Source organism: Electrona antarctica, assembly GCF_951216825.1.
Source record: "Electrona antarctica genome assembly, chromosome: 19".
Lineage (NCBI taxonomy): Eukaryota > Metazoa > Chordata > Actinopteri > Myctophiformes > Myctophidae > Electrona > Electrona antarctica.
In genome coordinates this window covers 25576238-25600217 of record NC_136800.1, presented here as the reverse complement: position 1 = coordinate 25600217, position 23980 = coordinate 25576238, and the positions used below count along the sequence as shown (strand labels likewise).

At 42.4% G+C, this 23980-nt stretch overlaps 2 protein-coding genes across 2 annotated transcripts in view; both read left to right on the top strand.

Annotated features, from left to right (window-relative positions):
* The window catches only part of dhx9 (DEAH (Asp-Glu-Ala-His) box helicase 9), a 35504-nt gene extending 21615 nt beyond the window's left edge, over nt 1–13889 (top strand). Inside the window, exons 18-28 of the mRNA XM_079529670.1 lie at nt 870–964; nt 1340–1413; nt 3958–4110; nt 4320–4480; nt 6235–6346; nt 6607–6768; nt 8013–8140; nt 8620–8849; nt 9341–9456; nt 11074–11274; nt 12107–13889. Coding sequence (XP_079385796.1) covers nt 870–964; nt 1340–1413; nt 3958–4110; nt 4320–4480; nt 6235–6346; nt 6607–6768; nt 8013–8140; nt 8620–8849; nt 9341–9456; nt 11074–11274; nt 12107–12410 — 1736 coding nt within the window. The 3' untranslated portion in view covers nt 12411–13889. The remainder of the gene's footprint in view (nt 1–869; nt 965–1339; nt 1414–3957; nt 4111–4319; nt 4481–6234; nt 6347–6606; nt 6769–8012; nt 8141–8619; nt 8850–9340; nt 9457–11073; nt 11275–12106) is intronic.
* A 1582-nt stretch (nt 13890–15471) lies between these two features.
* On the top strand, nt 15472–23759 carry LOC306943639 (kelch-like protein 24). The gene is made up of 12 exons (XM_079530073.1): nt 15472–15624; nt 17299–17473; nt 17983–18117; nt 18201–18395; nt 18566–18709; nt 19767–19929; nt 20995–21132; nt 21266–21388; nt 21523–21706; nt 22839–22969; nt 23080–23251; nt 23335–23759. The coding sequence occupies exons 1-12, from the start codon at nt 15620–15622 to the stop codon at nt 23522–23524; spliced, it is 1755 nt and encodes a 584-aa protein (XP_079386199.1). The 5' UTR covers nt 15472–15619; the 3' UTR covers nt 23525–23759.
* Nucleotides 23760–23980: the final 221 nt, after the last annotated feature.

Below are 23980 nucleotides of genomic sequence, written 5' to 3'. Positions count from 1 at the left end.
CCCACATCCAAACCAAACTAACCCACATCCAAACCAAACAAACCCGCATCCACCCACATCCAAACCAAACGAACCCACATCCAAACCAAACAAACCCGCATCCACCCACATCCAAACCAAACAAACCCACATCCAAACCAAACAAACCCACATCCAAACCAAACTAACCCACATCCAAACCAAACTAACCCACATCCAAACCAAACTAACCCGCACCTACACATTGAGTAATATTGGTAGTTTGTCAGCCATATGGTTGTGCTTTGTATTGTAATGTCCTTTTATGTCTGTCTTTTGTGTGTGCCTGTGTAACATCCCTGTCTCTTTGCCAGTTCTTTCTTGCAAAAGAGACTCTTGCCTCCATGCTTTTACTGGTTAAATAAAGTTTATAGTAATAATAATCACACCCAGTCACCCTGACCCAAACTAACCCACACATCTACTCAATGCACACACCTTTAGATGAAAGATCACTTTGTTAGCCCCCAACATCTAAACCAAACTTCCTTTTTTAAAGTTAATTTAGTTTTTTAAAGTTTTAAAGTTAATTTAGTTATCTGTCAGAGTTATTTAGGTTCATTTGTGTTTCTTTCCTTAAGTTATTGCCCTCAAATGCAAACCTTTGGAAACATGAAAGGTTTTTCAAATTGCTTTCAAGATTTTTCATTACATTTTAATGCAAAATAAGGGTAATAAAAAACAAGTTAATTGGGGTCTAGGGCTCTCTGAAATCGTGTGGCATTGGTCAGATCTGTTCAGCACCCAAACAATCCCTTTTCAGGGTTGTTGGAATTTGGATGTTGGCGTCAAACGGATAGCGTTCCTTTAATCTTCATCGACCAATCACTTGACTGGTGTTGTTTTTACAGGAAGTAGCCGCTACAAGATCCTGCCACTCCATTCCCAGATCCCACGAGAGGAGCAGAGGAGAGTGTTTGAACCTGTTCCTGACAACGTCACTAAGGTCAGAGGTCATCACCATGACAACCATGCTTTTTGATGGATTGACAAATCAATGGTCCATCCCAAAGCCTCAATTTATATTCTCATATGCAGTGTTGGACAAAGTACTCAAGCTCGAAGTCAGTACTTAAGTCAAAGATTGTGACTATAAGCAAAGGTTGCTTTGTCAAATTTGTGGTTGAGTTACCGTACTTGTACTTACAAATACACTTACACAAATAGCCTAACAAAATGTATTTTATTTTTTATATCAATGCATCACTGTATTCAGGCTACAAAGCGTATGTGTTGCATGTGATTCTGTCCACCAGCATCAATATTTACAAATATATAGTACATAATTGACTGTATAAATGATTCAGTGTTTGCGTTGCAGGTGATTCTGTCCACCAACATCGCAGAGACCAGCATCACCATCAACGATGTTGTCTACGTCATCGACTCCTGCAAGTGAGTCGCACATCGTCACCGCATTGCGTTTGACGTGTACAACTATAGCAGTAATAGAAACACAACATGCACGACCACAACCCTCCTCAGTACAACACGACCACAACCCTCAGTACAACACGACCACAACCCTCCTCAGTACAACACGACCACAACCCTCCTCAGTACAACACGACCACAACCCTCCTCAGTACAACACGACCACAACCCTCCTCAGTACAACACTACCACAACCCTCCTCAGTACAACACGACCACAACCCTCCTCAGTACAACACTACCACAACCCTCCTCAGTACAACACGACCACAACCCTCCTCAGTACAACACGACCACAACCCTCAGTACAACACGACCACAACCCTCCTCAGTACAACACTACCACAACACAACCCTCCTCAGTACAACACTACCACAACCCTCAGTACAACACTACCACAACACAACCCTCCTCAGTACAACACGACCACAACCCTCCTCAGTACAACACGACCACAACCCTCAGTACAACACTACCACAACCCTCCTCAGTACAACACTACCACAACCCTCCTCAGTACAACACTACCACAACCCTCCTCAGTACAACACGACCACAACCCTCCTCAGTACAACACTACCACAACCCTCCTCAGTACAACACTACCACAACCCTCCTCAGTACAACACGACCACAACCCTCCTCAGTGTTGTAATCTAAATACGGGGCCCTCGTCTGGGTTGACAGACAGGTAGTGTGTGCAGGCTGGGTGGTGTGTGACAATCCTGTTGAAGTATTACTTTGGTACGGCGACTGCGGCGGCAGCCGGCGGGTACCCGGGAGAACAAATTAACGAGACACGAGACAGTATCACGCTAAGGTTCACAAAGTTTATTACACAAACATGAAACATATATAGTGCTGGATCATAATGACGTAACAATAAGATATGAGACAGAAGAACGTGCCTACTGCAGCAAGACTGACCTTGCTGTCGCCTAGATGTCTCTCGTAGCCTATCTAAAGTATGCTACAGTACCGGCAGTACACAATACATATCGTACACTGTATCTCAAGTTCAAGTACATAGACTAAGATGTACTGTGCATGGGCTAATATCACAACACTCAGTACAACACGACCACAACCCTCCTCAGTACAACACGACCACAACCCTCCTCAGTACAACACTACCACAACCCTCCTCAGTACAACACGACCACAACCCTCCTCAGTACAACACTACCACAACCCTCCTCAGTACAACACTACCACAACCCTCCTCAGTACAACACGACCACAACCCTCAGTACAACACGACCACAACCCTCCTCAGTACAACACGACCACAACCCTCCTCAGTACAACACTACCACAACCCTCCTCAGTACAACACTACCACAACCCTCCTCAGTACAACACTACCACAACCCTCCTCAGTACAACACTACCACAACCCTCCTCAGTACAACACGACCACAACCCTCCTCAGTACAACACTACCACAACACAACCCTCCTCAGTACAACACTACCACAACCCTCCTCAGTACAACACGACCACAACCCTCCTCAGTACAACACTACCACAACCCTCCTCAGTACAACACGACCACAACCCTCCTCAGTACAACACTACTACAACCCTCCTCAGTACAACACGACCACAACCCTCCTCAGTACAACACTACCACAACCCTCCTCAGTACAACATGACCACAACCCTCCTCAGTACAACACTACCACAACCCTCCTCAGTACAACACTACCACAACACAACCCTCCTCAGTACAACACGACCACAACCCTCCTCAGTACAACACGACCACAACCCTCCTCAGTACAACACGACCACAACCCTCCTCAGTACAACACTACCACAACCCTCAGTACAACACTACCACAACCCTCCTCAGTACAACACTACCACAACCCTCCTCAGTACAACACGACCACAACCCTCCTCAGTACAACACGACCACAACCCTCCTCAGTACAACACGACCACAACCCTCCTCAGTACAACACGACCACAACCCTCCTCAGTACAACACTACCACAACCCTCCTCAGTACAACACGACCACAACCCTCCTCAGTACAACACTACCACAACCCTCCTCAGTACAACACTACCACAACCCTCCTCAGTACAACACGACCACAACCCTCCTCAGTACAACACTACCACAACCCTCCTCAGTACAACACTACGTGACCTAATTGTCCAGTGAAGCTCTGTGCTATGAACTACTGTTTGTAAAAAAAAAAGTAACAGACTTGTTAACTGACAAGCTTTTACATAACGTCTTAAGAAATGTAAGTGTTTTGGCGATGCAAAGAATTATCAAATATAAAATGCATCAAAACGATCAAATGTTGTGCACCTAAATCATCTGCTGTTGCACTAAAAAGTTAGGCGCACCAGTGCAACCAGTGACAAAAGGTAAAACTATAAAAAATTAAAGATGGAGTCATACATTTTTGGGGGGTTATTATTATACACAAAACAAGAAGCTATTTAATAGTGGTATGTCTGTAACATTTGATGTGTTGTATACTTCTAGGCAGAAAGTGAAGCTGTTTACGTCTCATAACAACATGACAAACTATGCCACCGTGTGGGCGTCTAAGACCAACCTGGAGCAGAGGAAAGGTCGTGCGGGGAGAGTACGCGCTGGCTTCTGTTTCCACCTCTGCAGCCGCGCTCGCTTCGAAAGGTACCGCCCGATTCATGTCTGTAGTACCTTCCATAATCTGAAACATTTGTTTATGTCATTAGACTCATAATTGAGTCTAATGGTACAAGCGTGTGTCTATAGACTATAGATAGTGTCTATCCCGTCTGCACAGTCTGCTAATTGTTTATGAGAGATGTGATGACATCACCCTTTCGTCTGTCTGTCTGTCTGTCTGTCTGTCCGTCCAGACTGGAGACCCACATGACTCCAGAGATCTTCAGGACTCCTCTCCATGAGGTGGCACTAAGCATCAAACTGCTGAGACTAGGAGCCATCGGCCACTTCCTGTCCAAGGCCATTGAACCTCCACCGCTGGATGCTGTGATAGAGGCTGAACACACACTGAGAGGTACACTAATCTACACACACACACACACACACACACACACACTGATAGGTACACTAATCTACACACACACACACACACACTGAGAGGTACACACACACACACACGCACACACTGATAGGTACACTAATCTACACACACACACACACTGAGAGGTACACACACACACACACACACACACACTGATAGGTACACTAATCTACACACACACACACACACTGAGAGGTACACACACACACACTGATAGGTACACTAATCTACACACACACACACACTGAGAGGTACACACACACACACACACACACACTGATAGGTACACTAATCTACACACACACACACACTGAGAGGTACACACACACACACACACACACACTGAGAGGTACACTAATCTACACACACACACACACTGAGAGGTACACACACACACACACACACACACACACTGATAGGTACACTAATCTACACACACACACACACACTGAGAGGTACACACACACACACTGATAGGTACACTAATCTACACACACACACACACACACTGAGAGGTACACTAATCTACACACACACACACACACACACACACACACACACTGAGAGGTACACTAATCTACACACACACACACACACACTGATAGGTACACTAATCTACACACACACACACACTGAGAGGTACACTAATCTACACACACACACACACTGAGAGGTACACTAATCTACACACAGACACACACACACACACTGAGAGGTACACTAATCTACACACACACACACACACACACACACTGAGGTACACTAATCTACACACACACACACTGAGAGGTACACTAATCTACACACAAACATGTTTGACGTCCTGGTGGCTTTTTGCTCATCTCTGTTGCTCAACTGTACTTTCTCTTGTACTTTCACCTCACTAAAGAAAACTGCCAAAACAAACTGCTCTGCACTATACTTTCGGTTGTAACGTTAAGCGTGGCTCATTCATTATTGTATAATGTAGAATATATGGGGTTTAGAATGTAATTACAATGGTAACTGGATAACTCACCCCTTTTCCAACTCAAAGTGGTGCCATACGCAGCTGGTAGTCGATCAAGGCAGCTTCGTTATGCAGCAAAGCATAAGAAAATTAATCGGCAAATTTGCTCGCTGTGCTTTCCGATTGATTATGAATTGATTAATAGAATAGAGATTAAGATCTCCATTATGCTCAAAATGTAAAGACGTACAAAGTATATACACTGCTTTAGGGACTGTTCGACAATCTCTAAATTCTGGTCCTCTACTTCCAAAGAGATGAATCAAAATTTTAAATATGAAATTGAAATGAAGCCAGGTCTCTTTCTGCTCAGCCTTCCAGACCGGACCATGTCTCTGAATCTGAATCCATCTAATGTTCTTCAAATATTATTAGTTCTGGCCAGAAAATGTATCCTTTTCAATTGGATTATGGATAAACCACCAACAGTTACACAGTGGTACCAGGATATATATAAGATTTTACCCATAGAGAGAATGAGTGCTAGGTCTAAAGGCAATGAAGACGGATGTCTCTACTTTCCGCAGGGGTTAGTTGGTAAAGGGGTGAGTTATCCAGTATTCCATACGGGTAAATCCACTTCACATTCACTTACCTGAGACCCATGGCAATTATAACAGTTTTCGACCCATACCCTGTAGAGACAATATCAATATTTAGGACATGGTGGATGTGATATATTTTAGACATGATGATAATAGAATGTTTATGTTCACAGAGTTGGACGCTCTGGACTCCAACGATGAGTTAACTCCTCTGGGAAGGATTCTGGCTCGCCTCCCCATCGAACCTCGCCTGGGAAAGATGATGATCATGGGATGCATCTTCAAGTAAGTACCAATGCTTCACTTCACTTCACTGATTAACTATATTCAATGAGTTTTCACTTATTTCGTGATGTGGATGTACATGTGGTTGTATTGTGTGGGTGTATGTGGGTGGTGTGGGTGACGTGCTGTGCACCATCTCTGTGGTTTATTCTATAATTGTATTATATGTGATGTGTGCTCATGTAGTGTGGGTGATGCGCTGTGCACCATCTCTGTGGTTTATTCTCTAATTGTATTATATGTGATGTGTGCTCATGTAGTGTGGGTGATGCGCTGTGCACCATCGCGTCGGCTACCTGCTTCCCGGAGCCGTTCATCAATGAAGGCAGACGTCTGGGCTTTGTTCATCGTAACTTCGCTGGGAATCGTTTCTCCGACCACGTTGCTCTGCTGTCTGTCTTCCAGGCCTGGGACGATGTCAGGTCAGCATTCTCTTAAGTCTCATTTCAGTTATTTTACTAAACCCCCTACTTTTAACAACTTAATGGTTTAATACTATTAAGTTTGAAATGTGATACTGTTGTACTAGTCCGGCAGCCGGGCTTGTGGGGTGGGAAATTTGGTATATAGTATTTTTGTATTGGTCTAAAATATTGTCTATATACATACATACATACATACTTACATTCATGAATCCACTTGCTGACTGGCTGTCACTATTGAGCAATTTTTTATAGGCGTTTCTTGTGACCCTACCATTAACATCCAAAAATGTCAAACTTTCCTTATGCTTTAAGTAGCATGTGACATGTCGAACTAGGGGGTTTTCAGGATTCTGAATCCATTCCAAGCATTAGTTTTGCACAAAAAACACTCCTTGGGCTAAAAATGGCCATAGCCGTCATGCCAAATGTGATGAGATCAGCACAAATGTGATGAGGTCAGCACATTTTGGGCACATTTGGGCAAGTGGCTATGGCTGCTTTTAGCCCAAGGAGTGTTTTTTGTGCAAAACTAATGCTTGGAATGGATTCAGAATCATGAAAAACCCCTAGTTTGACATGTCACATGCTACTTAAAGCATAAGGAAAGTTTGACATTTTTGCCTTACATAGGATGTTAATGGTAGGGTCACAAGAAAGTAAGAAACCCCTATAAAACAAATTGCTCAATACTGACAACCGGTCAGCAAGTGAATTCATGAATGTATGTATATGGACAATATTTTAGGCCAATAAAAAATAATATATACCAAATGTCTCACTTTAAACAAAAGAAGCCTGGCTGCCGGACTATACTGGGAGCTGACCAGTACAACCACAGTCTGCTACTGAAGAGTCTACCAGCTCGCGTCAGCCTAATGCGGCTAGTCCGGTGTGTCACAGGATCAGGGACAACAGTTGCAGAAGGGATAAGACACTGGAGCAGCTCAGACAATGTAATGTTTTTATTCAGTACAAGAAATGACTGACGTTTCGATCTTGCAATCTTCCTCAGAGATGACTCTGAACGTCAGTCATTGCTTGTACTAGCACCTGAATAAAAAAGGCTTAAACTGTCCGACCTTCCCTCCTGCCCACTGTCATCCAGTGTCTATCCCTTCTGCACAGTCTGCTACTGTTGTACTGTGAGATGTTCAGGGTTGAACATGTTATTGGTTATGTTATGGTTAATATTTGTTAATATGTTATGATTCATTTTTGTTAATATGTTTCGCTTATTTCAGGGTTAACGGTGAAGACGCTGAAAACAGATTCTGTGAGCAGAAGCGTCTCAACATGTCGACCTTGAGGATGACCTGGGAGGCCAAAGTTCAATTGAAGGACATCCTGATCAACGCTGGCTTCCCTGAAGGTTCATGAACCTTCTGTTATCTTCTGTCTTCAGTTTAGGGCTGATTAATTCTGTCTTCAGTTTAGGGCTGATTAATTCTGTCTTCAGTTTAGGGCTGATTAATTCTGTCTTCAGTTTAGGGCTGATTAATTCTGTCTTCAGTTTAGGGCTGATTAATTCTGTCTTCAGTTTAGGGCTGATTCATTCCGGTTGGTGGCAGCGTGTTGCTCACTGAAAATAGCAGATCGGAGGTGCCGATGGCCTAGCGGTTAAGGCGCAACCACATGCAGGCTCTAATGCAGCCTGATCTACACACTCACAACGAGTCGCACTGACACATCGTGTACTTGTAGATCTTCTATTTTCAGTGTGCGACGGTGGCATGCAACCAAGCGTAAATCACCCTAAAGAAATACTTGCATCTGTCTTTTGTTTTCAATGCCATGAAACGCATCACTCTCTCTCTCTCTCGTCCGTTTGTCTATCTGTCTCTCTCTCAGAGTGTCTGTTGTCTCAGATGTTCTGCAACGTGGGACCAGACAACAACCTGGATGTGGTGGTGTCTCTGCTGGCGTTTGGTTCCTATCCCAACGTGTGTTTCCACAAAGAGAAGAGGAAGATTCTCACCACAGAGGGACGCAACGCTTTGATCCACAAATCCTCCGTCAACTGTCCCTTCAGCTCCCATGACATCAAATACCCCAGTCCTTACTTTGTCTTCAGTGAGAAGGTACGGAGGCATGGACGTGTGGTTGTGTGGAGGAAGGGAGGGGTGGATGGATATTATATTACTGTATGTGATTCCAGAAATATGTACTCCCTGTATTGTATATAACTCCAACTTCTACCTGCCTCTGAGAACTTTCAAATGGACATTATTCTATGATGAGCTGACACCAAGTCACAATTTAGAATGCCACCAAGATGAATCCCTCCACTAAATGACATTGAGGTCTATAGCGGACTGTGTTTGGAATGCATGCAATGTATGGAATATCTATGCCGTTTTTATTTTCTATACACAAACTGTGAGCCGTGCACACAGGTCTTGGCAATCAAACCATACAGCATACGAATATAAAACGTGAGCTTTGGCTTTAGATCGCCACTGCACTGTACAGTAGGAGCTGCCTGTAAACAACAGCATTTCTAAAATTGTACAGTGTGTATAGTATGCCTAGCTTCAAGGAATGACTCTGATTGTGTTCAATCTGACCTCAGATCAGAACCAGGGCCATCTCAGCTAAAGGAATGACGTTGGTCAGTCCTCTACAGCTGCTGCTGTTCGCCTCCAAGAAGATCATGTCCAACGGAGACGTGGTGGAACTGGATGACTGGTGAGATGACTGTACTTGCACTACACTGACGCAGTATGTGACCTATAGTTCTAGTGAGCTGGATGATTGGTGAGATGACTGTACTTGCACTACACTGACGCAGTATGTATGTGACCTATAGTTCTAGTGAGCTGGATGATTGGTGAGATGACTGTACTTGCACTACACTGACGCAGTATGTATGTGACCTATAGTTCTAGTGAGCTGGATGATTGGTGAGATGACTGTACTTGCACTACACTGACGCAGTATGTATGTGACCTATAGTTCTAGTGAGCTGGATGATTGGTGAGATGACTAAAGGCCTATTCATACTAAATCTGAGACGAAAACAACCACAAAAGTCTAATTTTACCGCTTTCCTCGCAACAACAAAGCAGCTGCTCTCCCAAATCTGGCTGTGACAGGCCGTCTGCCCCACACTGAATACTATCGCCATTTTATTTCATTGTGTCAACTAAATCCTCATCCTCAAATGGACGGTTACCACCTTCAATAATAATGATAATTATTATTGAAGACGGGAGCTGGTGCCACTTGGACCCGGACGTAACGTAGCACTACAAAATGACGTTGGACTTAAATACTGAATTGATTTAATGAAAGATTATCCTTTTTTGGGGGGAATGAATTTCAGGTTATTTTGCGTGAAATACGTGAAAATAGCAAATCTACAAACTCAGAACGTGCGACGACACAGGGGCTAATCACTTGTATATTGTAAACCTGACCTGAGTTGGCTCTGTACTTGGTTAGTTTTCCCTCCTACACCAACAGTAATAGCGTGTCGCGTTGTGACACATTGTGACCTTGTAGATCGGCTATTTCTTGATGTATGTTCCCCGCAGACTAGAGATGCTAGGTGCAGAATAATTATTCATTATACTATATTGTTATTGCGAACGCAGTGAGCATTTACTATGAGACCCAGCAGATCATGTCTGTGTGTGTGTGTGTCTGTGTCTCTGTCACGCTGTAACACCACCCGCCCACCACCAGAGGGCGCAGCTGTATCACACACAAAAACACACACACACATGCACGCGCACACACGCACGCACGCACGCACGCACGCGCACACACACACACACACACACACACACACACACACACACAAAACTTAACTTAAAAAAAACTTAACTTAAAAAAAAAACTTTAAAAGGAAAAACTTGTTTTTGCAATTTACGAGCTGCGTTCGCTTCCCGCGTTCGCGCGTCTTACTTGTTATGGTTGCTTATATCTAACCTTTATATTTTACCATCACCTTTTGTACTTACTGGTATATAATTCATTATATCCTATTTGGAAGCCTGTAAGAGCATAGATGTCTCCACTAGGCCTGGTAGCTATTGTTTATGTTACAGCCTCTCTTGTTATGGCCCAGCTTGTCTTTGAAGCAGCTACAGTATTCTGAGCCCTGTGCTCCTTGGCAGAACTACCGTACCACTGTCCTGAGTGTTATGTACTTCTCACCATGATATCATGTACATTAAAGCATAATTATCACCACCTAGATTATTGTATCCGACTCCGACATCAATTGCTGATTGATCAGAATTCCACTACACTAGAGTTCAAGTGGTTAAGATGTTTTAAACCTTTTTTTCTCCCCCCCAGGATCAAGTTGAGGCTTCCCCATGAGATGGCGGCTGGTATTGCAGCTCTGCGTGCGGCCATGGAGGCTCTGGTGGTGGAAGTGACCAAAGACCCAGAATACATCAGACAGCTAGACCCCACCAACCAGCGTCTGCTCAACACCATCAGACAAATCTCCAAGCCCTCTGCTGCTGGACTCAACCTTATGGCCAGCCAGGCACGGTACGTACCAAAAATAAAACCCCACTATACCATTTATAGAGCCCAAAATAAAAGGAATCCCGAATGACCGCCAGAGCACTCTGTCACTCAGAATCCTTGTGTTCTCGCGAGAAGATTCTGTAGGGACTGAACCCCTGGTGACCTCCAGAAGATATAGTCTCTTCTGGGTCATCACAGGGTCAAAGTTGACATTGTTGGTATAAAATACTCGACTGCGCATGCGCGAAGGGACATATTCAATGCTTAAAGCACTGAATACGTCATCTATTTCATCCCTGCATCAGCAGGGATGAAATAGAACCCTACTGTACCATTTATAGAAACCAAAATAAAACCCCACTGTACCATTTTTATAACCCACGGTACGTACTTAACCCATTCTGGACGGGAACTTCGTTTGGTGTTTTTAAGTATTATGTTATACTGTAGCTATTGAAAAATAGCAGATTAGATAATAGCAAACTATTTTTGAAAAATCCTGAAAATGTGGCGCAAATCTTTGAATATATATTCTTTCAGAGTGGACGTTTTTAACTCAAGTCTTTACTTCTGGGGCATCCCTGGGACAACATATTTTCAGATGGGGGTCGGCGGCCTATTACATATACGTTTTGGGGTCCTTGACATGAAATATTGAGCACCACTGATACAGAAACATAAGGTTTTTCAGAAAACTGTCAGGATTTAGAAGATATTTTTTTAAATTTCGATGTCAGGCCTAAATGGGTTAAAACACTTTCATTCTCAGCAGAAAAAGCACTATAGTGCTCTTTGTTCATAAAAGGCGAGTAGTGTGAACACACCCTTAACTGACGTCTGGTCCTCTCCACAGGTTTGGTGACGGACCTCGCCCTCCCAAGATGGGTCGCTTTGACGACAGCGGCAGAGGAGGAGGAGGAGGAGGAGGGTATAGGGGGAGTGGAGGCGGGTACAGGGGCGGAGGAGGAGGGTACGGAGGGGGAGGTGGCTACAGGGGAGGCGGAGGTGGCTATAGGGGTGGAGGAGGGGGCTATGGAAGTGGAGGCGGAGGTGGGTACAGGGGAGGTGGAGGAGGAGGGTACAGGGGAGGAGGAGGTGGTGGAGGAGGAGGAGGAGGATACAGAGGAGGTGGAGGAGGATACAGGGGGGGCTATTAGATGATCTCTGAAGAGGAATTTCACTTTTTAAATCATGCTGTGTAACACGTTGCAGATGTAGTCTGTTTATAGCTTATTTTTGTTTGACCGCCCCGTTTAGATAAAAATGGAAGAATAAATACATTTCTGGTTCCAAAGCACCTCCTGTGAGTGCCTGTCTTTTTGGTTTGTTAGTTTAGTAATGTAGGCACAACTCAACGGCAGACACTGTCTAAATAATATTAAGAGAACTGGTCATACAATACATTTATGCTAAATGGTTATTCTGGAAAAAATGGTGTAAAATGGGAAAATGATAAATGATTTTTTTGGAAGGTTACACAGTATGATTTTAAAACACGTGTGGTACATCTACTGTACTTTAAATAACTGCCGGGGTGCACACACAAGCCTGAGTAGATGTTAAAATGACCCCAAAGGTGTTTTTCTGTGAGAAAAGTGAAATTCTCCTTTGAGGTGAACTCTATCAGATACTCCGCCATGCAGCTGTAATCATTGTTTAAATTTTAACTTTATTAGTAGAGAAACATGTCACATGACCTTCCTGGATATGATGTCACACAGTGTTACAGGTCGTGCTGAATGAGGTATTAGCTATGAGCTAGACCGATGTAACAGATTATTTGACTTTTTGAACGACATCGGTATCTGTATTTTGCAACCGATTTTGGGCATGTCATTTACGGTGAAATGCTCAAGTTTTTCAGATCTTTAAAAACAATAGCAGATCTACAAGCTCACAATGTGTTGTGCTGTAAACTTGTAGATCAGCTATTTTTGTACTTTTTGAATAGGTCTTAAGTCGTTAAATAAAATGGAGAATATCTGGTAAGACATGGATAATCAGTGGTTTCGGAATGTCTAAAATTGGGATCGGCTTCAGATTCAACATTCTATCATCAGTCAAGCTCTGGGTATTCGTGGTATTAGTTATATATATTTTTTTGTTGTACTAGTTCTAGTATTTAGTTGTTCTCTGTAAAGGACAGAGCAGTCATAGTTTAACTGTACAACCCAATAATATGTTGACACAAGGTGCGTTCATAAAAATACACTCTCAGAGCCCATGAGTGCTCCCACTGCCTCAACATCAAGGTGTAATATCTCCTCTTGCGCAAACGTGCTTGGCTCAGCAGTTGGCATTTCGGAAGACACCGGTTCAAATCCTGCATAGGACATAAGTTTAACAGATCGCAGCGTTCGCTGATTTCACAGCACTCTGGCGCCAAAACCTGGAGCAGTGTAAAACGGAGCAGATTCTCAGAGAACATTTATGAATGCACCTGTGATGTCTAGATGATGTAATCTGACAAATCATAATTGATCGTTTGAGACCAAGTTGGAAAGAAAACCTGACCTGATTATGTGTTTATTTCAAGATGTTGTTTCCCTCAAATTCAGTTTCAGCAACATCTAACTGATCTGAGTAAAGCAGGAAAATATGTTTGTTTTTGGTCATAATAAAGAATCTTTTATACACCTATGTGTTTTCTAAAGTTGTTCTTCCTATAGCTTCCTTTTTCTCGTCTACAATTATTTAACAGCTTTAGTTACTATTTGTTATTTTGCAGAATTAGATAATTACACATTCAATTAGTACTTTTACTTTGGTACTTTACATTTATTTTATGACAATCACTTTTACTCAAGTAACATTTTGAAAACTGTTTTACTTATAACTGCGTATTTCCACTTTGCAGTATAAGTAAAGGTGTATATATTAAAGAAAAAGTCAGGTACTTCTACCACTAGCTTCTTTTTTCCCTGCTCACCTTTTTTAACCTGGAACCAGTTTGATGACTGAATTAAGTCTTCTATAATGATTACATTAATACAACAATAAGTACAACTACAACACGCCTGTTATTCCTCTTGACATTATTCCTGCAGTGCATATTAATGTTAAAAAAGTTGAGGTTGCCTTTAAACAAGTTATTAAAGAAAAACTAGGCCTATAGACTAGATTTCAACAATCTCAGACTAATTTGTTTAACTTCTATTCTGGGGATTATTTTCGTGTATTGCGTGCTTGTATATCGGATATTTGCAAATGGTTTGTATGAAGTGCCAATGGCTTCTTGGTTAGAGTGGGTGACAATGTTATCACACGTAAAGATGAAATTACCTACCTAGGTTCCATCCTGGAGGCTAATCTTTCCGGTGATAAAATGGCCACCAACGTAATCAAAAAAGTCAACCAAAGAACAAGATTCCTTTACAGGATCTCCTCACTGGTCGACAAAAACACCTTGAAGACCTTAACAGGAGCCCTTGTACAAGGCTTCTTTGACTATGCATGCACCTCCTGGTACCACAGCACCTCAAAGGCCCTTAAAACTAGGCTCCAGACCTCCCAAAACAAACTGGTCAGGCTCCTACTTGGCCTCACCCCCCGAACCCACCTCACCCCTGCCACTTTGACAGACAGACTGGCATGGCTTAGGGTCGGCGACAGAGTACAGCATCTTGCAATGGGTCTGGTCCATAAGATTCGATACTCCACCAAGATACCCATGTACCTGTGTAGATACTTCCTTAATGTTAACGAAGTCCACACCCACAACACCAGAGGGAGTGCAACGAACCATGTTCAACCCAGATTCGGCACAAACAAGGGACTAAATTCTTTTCGCTCCTATGCCACCAAAATGTGGAACGCCCTACCAACAGTCATTAAGACATGCGAATCCCTTGACTCCTTCAAAACCGCTCTCAAAGGGCACCTACGGATGGCTGCATTTTGAAACTGTCAGTGTCAGGCATGTACTTTGTACTTGTAGTAGTTCACAAATCCAAATTAATTTTGTTTGTTTGGTTAGTTTGTTAGATTGATTCTGATAAAGGTTAGAAACAAAAGTAAATGTCTTCATTTGAAATGACAGTTAAATGTACTATTTTGAAAATGAATAGGTTTAGTTTAGGTATGGTATATAACCACGCCCACCTGGGCGAATGCTCCTGCTCCGCGAAAAAGGCAGTCCCTTTCGCCAGCAGCAGAGCTGGAGTTTGAAATACATTGTTTTCAACGAGGGCGGCGCAAATATCAGCAGTTTTAGGCATGTGTGCAACATGACAACTGTTTTAAAGTATTGTACAGTGACAACTAAAGTATCTGTAATGTTTATGTTGTACTATTAAAAAACGATCTAAAATAAAGGGATGCTGTGCATTCTTCCAACTTCCGGTCCAGGACATTGTCACTCTTCGCAATGAAGTGAAGTGAACGGAGTTGTAACTGTCTTACTCTATGGCTCTGGCCACCAGCAGCAGCATCATTGCATTGAAGATTGATTATGATAGTTATTAGTTTGTAAGGTGCAACCAGCTCGATTGTCACTAAAACAACAAAACCACCAAATATGCTCATGTCTGTTTCCCTTTTAGAGACCCTTGCTACTCCCGCCGTCCGTTTATTTAGCCGCTAATAAATTGTTGGTTGTAAATTGTAAGTGTGATTAGCCTAGCTACTAGCTTTTAGCGGCTGCTTGTGGGTGAGTGAACCCAAACTCCGTGCAGACTTGGGAAGACAACCGCGGCTGCCTCTAACTACAGACAAGGTGGGAGAATGAATGAGCCACACATTGTGTTTGTTTCCCCGTCCATAGAAATATGTCTGTCACTTGTGTTGCACGCTAATATTCTGCGTCTCATTGTTTATTATTGCACCGGGGGCGAACACTTTATTTGAAATCTGAACCTTTGTGTACACAATAACTTTGTAAATGTAGCAAGGGGTTCAAAACGGGGAAGGCGAGCATCATGTGAGTGAACCATGGCTAACACTACACATGAACAGCTTTGCTGGCCTGGGTCTGCTGTAGTCTTTCTTGGATCAAGAAATTTTGCATATGATCCGAAAGTAAAAGTCAGACTCGATCAAATACATCTAGTCTTGGTCCAAGGCTAGGTCTGCTGCTTTAGCCTGGCTAATAAGCCAGACTAATATCACACAACACTGTCGCGGTATCCGCTGGTAGGCAACTTTTTTTTGCCAACGGCTGATTCGGTCTGGTTTATTAACCAGGCTACTGCTGCTTGCCTTGCCAAGTCGCCATGCTTTTTGTTTGTTTTGTTGTTTTTTGCACACACAAAAAAATCTAACCCCTCGCGTTCATGCTCAAGATAACTTGACTAACAGCACCCTCTAGCGGTGTAGGGCATCCAGCAGCTGCAGAAGTTCCCATCATAGGTGCCCTACATCTCAAATATTTTTCCTCTGTCTCCTCGGTTGGTTTTCACTAACATTGCTGTCAGTGTTGCGGTATATTGGGTATACAAGAACAAAATACATAATCATGTGTATAAAGACAATGTCCTGGCTAGGCTTGGGCGATATTGATTTTTTGATATCGATATTGATAACATGAATAATATCGCGATAATCGGTATTATCGGTTTTATTAATAAAACATTAATATATCACACTGACGGGCTGAATTTCCCCTCTCCTCTCCTCTCCTCTCCTCTCCAGTCAAAATGTCCCCTCCCCTCCCCTCTCCTCTCCTCTCCAGTCAAAATTTCCCCTCCCCTCCCCTCTCCTCTCCAGTCAAAATTTCCCCACGATATTAGTATTATGACGGTATTCGGTATTATTGAGTGGTGTTTTATATACTCCGCGATATTACCGGTATTCGGTATTATTTATATACTCTGTGATATTACCGGTATTGATTTAAAATATCGCGGTAAACGGTAATATCGGTATATTGCCCAAGCCTAGTCCTGGCAAGCTCCATAGTTCCTTCACGTGCAAATACTGTCTTAAAATGTGATTGTGTCGATATGATACTGTCATACTCTCTCTCCATTATTATTATTATTCTACCGGTATTCATTAAATGAAACATGATGCCACTGTCCATGTATTCCTTCCCCTCCTGTTGTATAGGCTGAGGAACATGGATAAAATAGTGTTCAAGGAGGAGACTCATCCCAACAAAGTCTTAGAGGGCCTAAACAAGCTTCGGCTCAACAATTCATTCTGTGATGTGATTATCTGCTGTGGCGGAAAGGAGTTCCCCTGCCATCGGAACGTGCTAGCCTCCTTCAGTCCTTATTTTGAGGTAAATACAACACTTAAAGGGCCACTTCACCCCTTTTGCAACCAGAGCTTATTTTAATCCTGACGTTTTTATGTGTGTAATATGTTCTTTTTAATATTTTAGTCATGACACCATGTTCATGACAAAAAAAAGTCATGAAAATGTCCTCTCACTTCCTTCCTGGACTACAAAGTCACACCTACATGCAGCCTCCCACAAGGAGGGGAAGTGCACTAAAGCATTATGGGCATTGTAGGAATTCAGCAAAGCAGTCAAACCCTAGTCAAACATACAGACTTTATTATTTGTCTAGCCATAATGGCCATCTACTACAAATACTATTAACATTGACTGACTGCAGTTTCTTCCAGTGTTAGAAATGTCCCTTTAAGATCTATATATTATCAAAAGGGGAATGTTAAATTCTTGTGATTTAAAAAATAAAATAAATAATGCAATGGGTTTCCTGTGCAACAAATATGCTATATCCAGTCAATTAAGCCAACCATTCACCTTTTCAACCTACACAGGCCATGTTCACAGGTGGAATGGTAGAGTCCAGAGAGCACAGGGTTACCATCAATGAAGTGGAGCCTGAAGAGTTTGGCATGCTGGTGAACTTTGCCTACACTTCTACGGTGGAAATCTCCACAGCAAATGTGCAGGTATTTATCATTATAAACCTTATTCATTGTCTCCGTTTTTGACCCACCTCTGTGCAAAAAGAAACGCTATTTATTTGATCTAGGCCCTGATAGCAGCAGCAAACCTGCTCAATGTTATCCCTGTGAAAGAGGCCTGCAGTCGTTTCCTGGAGCTTCGCATCATGGATGAACAGAACTGTGTAGGAATTCACCTCTTTGCTGAGAGCCAATCCTGTAAGACTCTGGAGCAACGCAGCCTGGATTTCATCCTCGATCACTTCAGTGACATTTGTCAGCAGGTCAGTGATTACAATCCTTATGTTTGAATGTGTTAAACTGTTGTGAGAGTTAATCAAACTATTTAATTCCACATATTAATACAAAAGTGAAATTATCACATAATCAAGGTCACACTGTGTTGCAAGGTAAGCATTGTGAGCAAATCTACTGCATTTTTTCCTGCCACTAGGAAGAGTTCCTGTCAGTCTCTGTGGATAAACTGACTGAGATTCTGGCCAGTGACGATCTCAATGCACCCAAGGAGGAGATCGTATTTGAGGCTGCCATGCTGTGGTTAAACAAGTGTCCTACGCGTAGGCAGAGCTTGGAAAAGGTCAGTCCCTTCTCTGTTCTTCACCTGAAGGTTAAGAAGTGAAAGCAATGTGAAGCTGGTTAACACAAGCTTAACAGGATGCTATCGTTATGTGCATTTCAGTTAACTGTTGATGGTTGTTCATAATAAAACCATTAGTGTTAAGAAGTACAAATGATCCCGTAAGGGTCCACACTCATGATGATCAGGGACTAGTTTATACCTTGAACACCAGGTGGGTGACATTCACCAGTATCCCTGTTAGGATAGAAAACCAACATAGAAGGTTGAGGGCCTTCTTGATGAACGCTCCTATGAAGCCCAAGTCTATAGGCATGAATTAATAAAGATATGAACTCTTTCTCTGCCAATGCTAAGTTCATTCATAGATCTATCACGCCGTCACCAACCCTTTCAGCCGCGATGTCTTATTTCGAAGAGCCCAAAAGCTGATCCGGTGAACCGGAAGTAATAATCTGTCATTTCTGGGGCAGGCGCTAGTTATTATTTTTTTGAGCTCCTTAAACATCGATGTTCAATCTGTGCCTCAATTCGGAGAAAAACACCGCTAAAGATCGTGCCTTTGGTGAGAGTGGGCGCAGCAAAAACATTCAATGATGTCACAATGCGGAAGCAAAGCGTTGCCAGGCGATGGAGACACAAAGAACCGGGAAATACAAGATTTGCGGTTCTGGATTAATATTGACCTAATAAGTCGTCCAATGTCGATCTTGGCGAACTGTGATTTATTTTAAAAGTTGGCAATGTCGTTTTAAGCAGAGAAAGTGAGTTAACCACTTAAACAACCCTCTAACCTATGTCTTAGGCTCACAACGTGTCCCAACGAGACTTGTTTTGAGCTTGTTGATTTGCTATCTTTGGTGAACGTTACCCCCAAAATAGGCTGGCGTTCAAGTGGTTAAAATGTTCATTAAATCTGAAGGTACAGGATAGAAATGTTTGAATGCTCATCTTGTCTTGCAGCAGCTGTAGAAATGTGTCTGCAATATATAATGTTGTTAATGTTTACGCAACATTTAGTTGTAGTAAATAATTAGTGTTATATTTGCTCTTTCAGGTTTTTGAGCTCATCCGACTTCCTCTCATCAGTCCCTCCTACCTTCATGATGTGATTGAGTCTGTGGATGTGGTGAAGGAATCCCAGGGATGTCAGAAGCTCATCTCTGATGCCAAGCATCTCCTGCCCTCCTGCCAAACGGCTTGCTCACGTTCATCCACTGGTACCCTGCCTGCCTCACACAATAGACAATACACATGCATGCATATTGCAACTGATGGTGGAAAAAATTGCAGTGACAAATGCCTGTAATATACACAAATACATGGTAAATGTTGCATTTATATAGTGTCTTTATCCAAGGCGCTTTACATAGATTGTGCATTACATTCACCATTCATACACCATTGGCGGCGGAAACCATGCAAGGCACCAACCTGCGCATCGGGAACAATTAGGGGTTCAGAGTCTTGCTCAAGGACACTAACTCTGGGGTAGCCCGGGTTCGAACTGGGAACCTTGCCGTTCCCATCCAGCCACTCTACCCTTGATCCATTGCCGCCCATGGCGATAAAGATTTATCATGGTGGCATTGTTCAAAATGCTTAGTTTGCTATTTGGGCTGCATAATCATTATTGCATATTTTATTCATTCATTTACTGCATCCTTCTGTCATATGATTTAACAATTCAGGCTTTGATTTAGATATATATATATATAGGACCACTTCACCACTTATCTTCATATAATTGGTCCTCACTAATGTTCATGATAAAATACCACTTTTTTTTCTACTCACTGTGTGTCATAGGAGGGCTGTGGGCAGTTCAGAAACTCGTCCACCAGTGATATCATCGTTAGGCAGATTATTTTTAAAGAATATTTAGATTTGTATTATAGTGAGAACGATGGCTTCCATTATCACATCGCATTCAGGAATAGAAGGCTGCAGTTTCTATTAGCTTGGATTCCCCATCGATGATGTCACTGGTGGACGGGTTTCTGAATTGCCCACAGCCCTCCTATTAGATACAGACTAAGTAGAAAAAAATCGTGGCATTTTATCAGTGAGGACCAATTATATGAAGGTAGGTTGAAATGTGGTGAAGTGGTCCTTTAACTTAACTAATTACAATGTAGTAATGTATACCAGTTTCATTCTCAATTCATTCATTGACAGATAATTTGTGCCATTATAACATTTCACCTGTTCACACGTTAATTCGCTGTGACAACCTGGCCTCATGCACATACCTGATGTTCTCCCCCCTCTGTCTGTACGTGAAGTGATACTGACTGTGGGAGGACGGAATGACTATGGCTTTGATATTGACGACGTCGAGTGCTATGATCCCGTTACCAAACGATGGAAGACCCTGCAATGTCTGCCAGAAGATGTCATTTCTCTTGGTCTGGTTGTGTTAGGTAAGCATACCACCAGAATTAATCTCAAGTAGTCTGCTGATAAAAATCAGTTTTTACAAGACTGTTGACTTCTGAAGCCGATGGTGAGGTAGGTATATATGTCACACTCCCAACATACCTTGTTTCCATTTAGGCCCTGCACTGTATACGGCTGGAGGCACATCCTATACAGGCTGTCACAACCTCTGGCGTTACGACCCTTCCCATAACTCATGGGCGCAGATGGCATCCATGCACATGAGACGGAATGGCTTGGGTAATATTGTCAAATCATGCATTATATTTTGTTTTGGAGTAAAGTTGTTGCCTTCTGCATGTAACCAATCACTTCTAACGATTTGTTTTTTTGTTTGTTTCTTTTTTCCTTGTAAACCCCCATGGTCCAAATAGGCTTGGTGGCACTGGGTGGATATGTGTATGCAGTGGGTGGCTTTCTGCAGAAAAAACTTGTGACCTCAGTTGAGAGATACGACCCCTACACCAACACCTGGCAGCTCATGGAGTGTATCGGCATGCCAGAATATCGCAGCAGAGCGTCTGTGGTCGCACTTGATGGACTGATCTACGTTATTGGTATGGAACAGGTTTGTGTCTACAGGTTGTGTCCAAAGTCTTTATATTATTGTCTCCGCCAGGCTGGATGGCTGAAGGCCGGAGACAGTTTTTCGCCCATGTCCGTCCATGCATGCGTTCGTGTCTGTGAACAGAAATGTCCTGCACCATTTGGCCGATCAACATGAAACTTTACACACACAGTCCCCGGGGCCAAGGAAGAACCTCGGCCCCAAACCTTTCACATCGGCCTGGTATGGCACCAGCAGAGGCCAATTTGTTTTCCAAAACATTTTTGTCCAAATCTCCTCACCCAAATTGGTACACCTTATCTCTGTAGTCATGTGATAAATGTATCTGTCAGATTCTGATTCTGACTACGATTGGCTTTCAAAGTTCACGGGAATCTGTTCTCCCACACTGCCAGTAAGCCAAGGAAGAACCTCCACCCAAATTATTTCAAATTGGCCTGTTATATCGCCACCATGAGGCAGATTTTTGCGAAACACATATTTTGCTACTACGTGTCCAAACCCCACCTTGATAATCTGTAGTCATTATCTCTGTAGACATGTGATCAAGAATTGTATACAGGTGTAATGTTTGTCTTCCTACACAAATATTAAAAATCACACCCATGTGAAGTGAGGGGCGCTAATATATTAAAGTCTAACTCATGTTGATTAGGTGATGTAATGGTGATGTAAAATAAACGGTGACAAAACAAACTAAATTAAAAACTAAATTATCTTTATTGTTGTTAATGGCTTTTAATGTTTGTTAGGGACAAGATGACGTATGTTCCCTTCATTGTCAATGGTGTTTTCAAAACAAACATTGAACTAAAAACAAACATTAATTTCTGTCCATTGTCAATGGCGTTTTTTAAAACAAACATTAAACCTGTATATAAAAATGCCATTGACAATGGACAGAGTTTAATGTTTGTTTTGTCTGTCACTGAGCAAATCGGTTATGTTATCACTTCACACAGTGTGATTTTTCATATTCTATTCTGGCTATGATTGACTTCCAAAGTTTCTGTAGGCGACCCGGCCTGGCGGAGACCTGTGCTCCGAATACCACCACTTTTTGTTACATATTTTATGATACTCGCGTTGACAATGAATAATGTTTTGTCATGTGTCTCCCTGGGGCCTAGGTGACACTGGCGAGATGCACCACTACAACCCTGAAACATCTGTATGGACAGAAGTTTCTTCTATGCAGGAGGTTTGTCATGGGCCAGCTGTCTGCACACTCAAAGGAAAGATCTACATTATAGGTATCATACCTGTCCTTAATGGCTGTTTCATAATAAATTGATTTCAACTTTTGGAACATAAAACATAAGAACGTTTTTTAGCCCACTAACTATAGCTATCCTTTTAATAGGTGGTCAGTCCTCCTCAGCCCGTTATGAACGCCTGGATAAGGTTGAGTGTTACAACCCCCAAACAAACCAGTGGACCATGTGTGCCCGGATGAAAAAGCCACACCACATGCCTTCCGTAGCTGTGGTTAATGGACAGATCTATGTACTAGGAGGGGAGACGACGTCTGACTAGTAAGAAGCTGTTACTCTATGAAAAAGGTGTCTGCTTTTTCCACACCAGACGTTTGTCTCATGGCTGTTCTCCCTTCTTCTAGTGCTGAACGTACCATCGAGCTGTATTGTGAGCAGACGGACACATGGGAAATTGTAGGGGAGATGCCCTACAATCGCCACCTTGTCAACTGTGTGCCTCTCAGGTTCCGAAAGGATGCACTCGCACAAGCACCTGACAAAAAAAAAAAACTGGCACACGGTAAAATCACACGTGCTAATTTAAACAGATAGTTCACCCGCAAAATGACTTACTCACCCCATGGAGTCTTGAATTCATGGATTTTCTTTTTGTCGCATTCCTAAGCCAATATATTCTTATTTTTTTAGTCAGAAACATGTACAATTCCTTGTAAAAAAAATAAAAATAAAAAAAACGTTTTCACATGTTCTATATGTCACCTTTATTTTTATTTTTTTGTACATTATACAAAACAAAATTCCCTTCACCTATACCGAGGGGGGAGGAGAGGAGGTTAAGGGGTTTTAAACAAAGACAATTAAATAAAAACTTCCAAAATAAATATTCCTTTATTTAAATGATAGGGAGCCCATTTTGTGTGTGTACTGTACATGTCATTTCATGGTGTGAGCAGGTTCAAAGGTGCTGAATAAAACTGGTAAATTCATAACATTTATAATTTGTTCCTATCTGGAAGACCCAACTCCATTTTTGAGGTTTTGAATTGT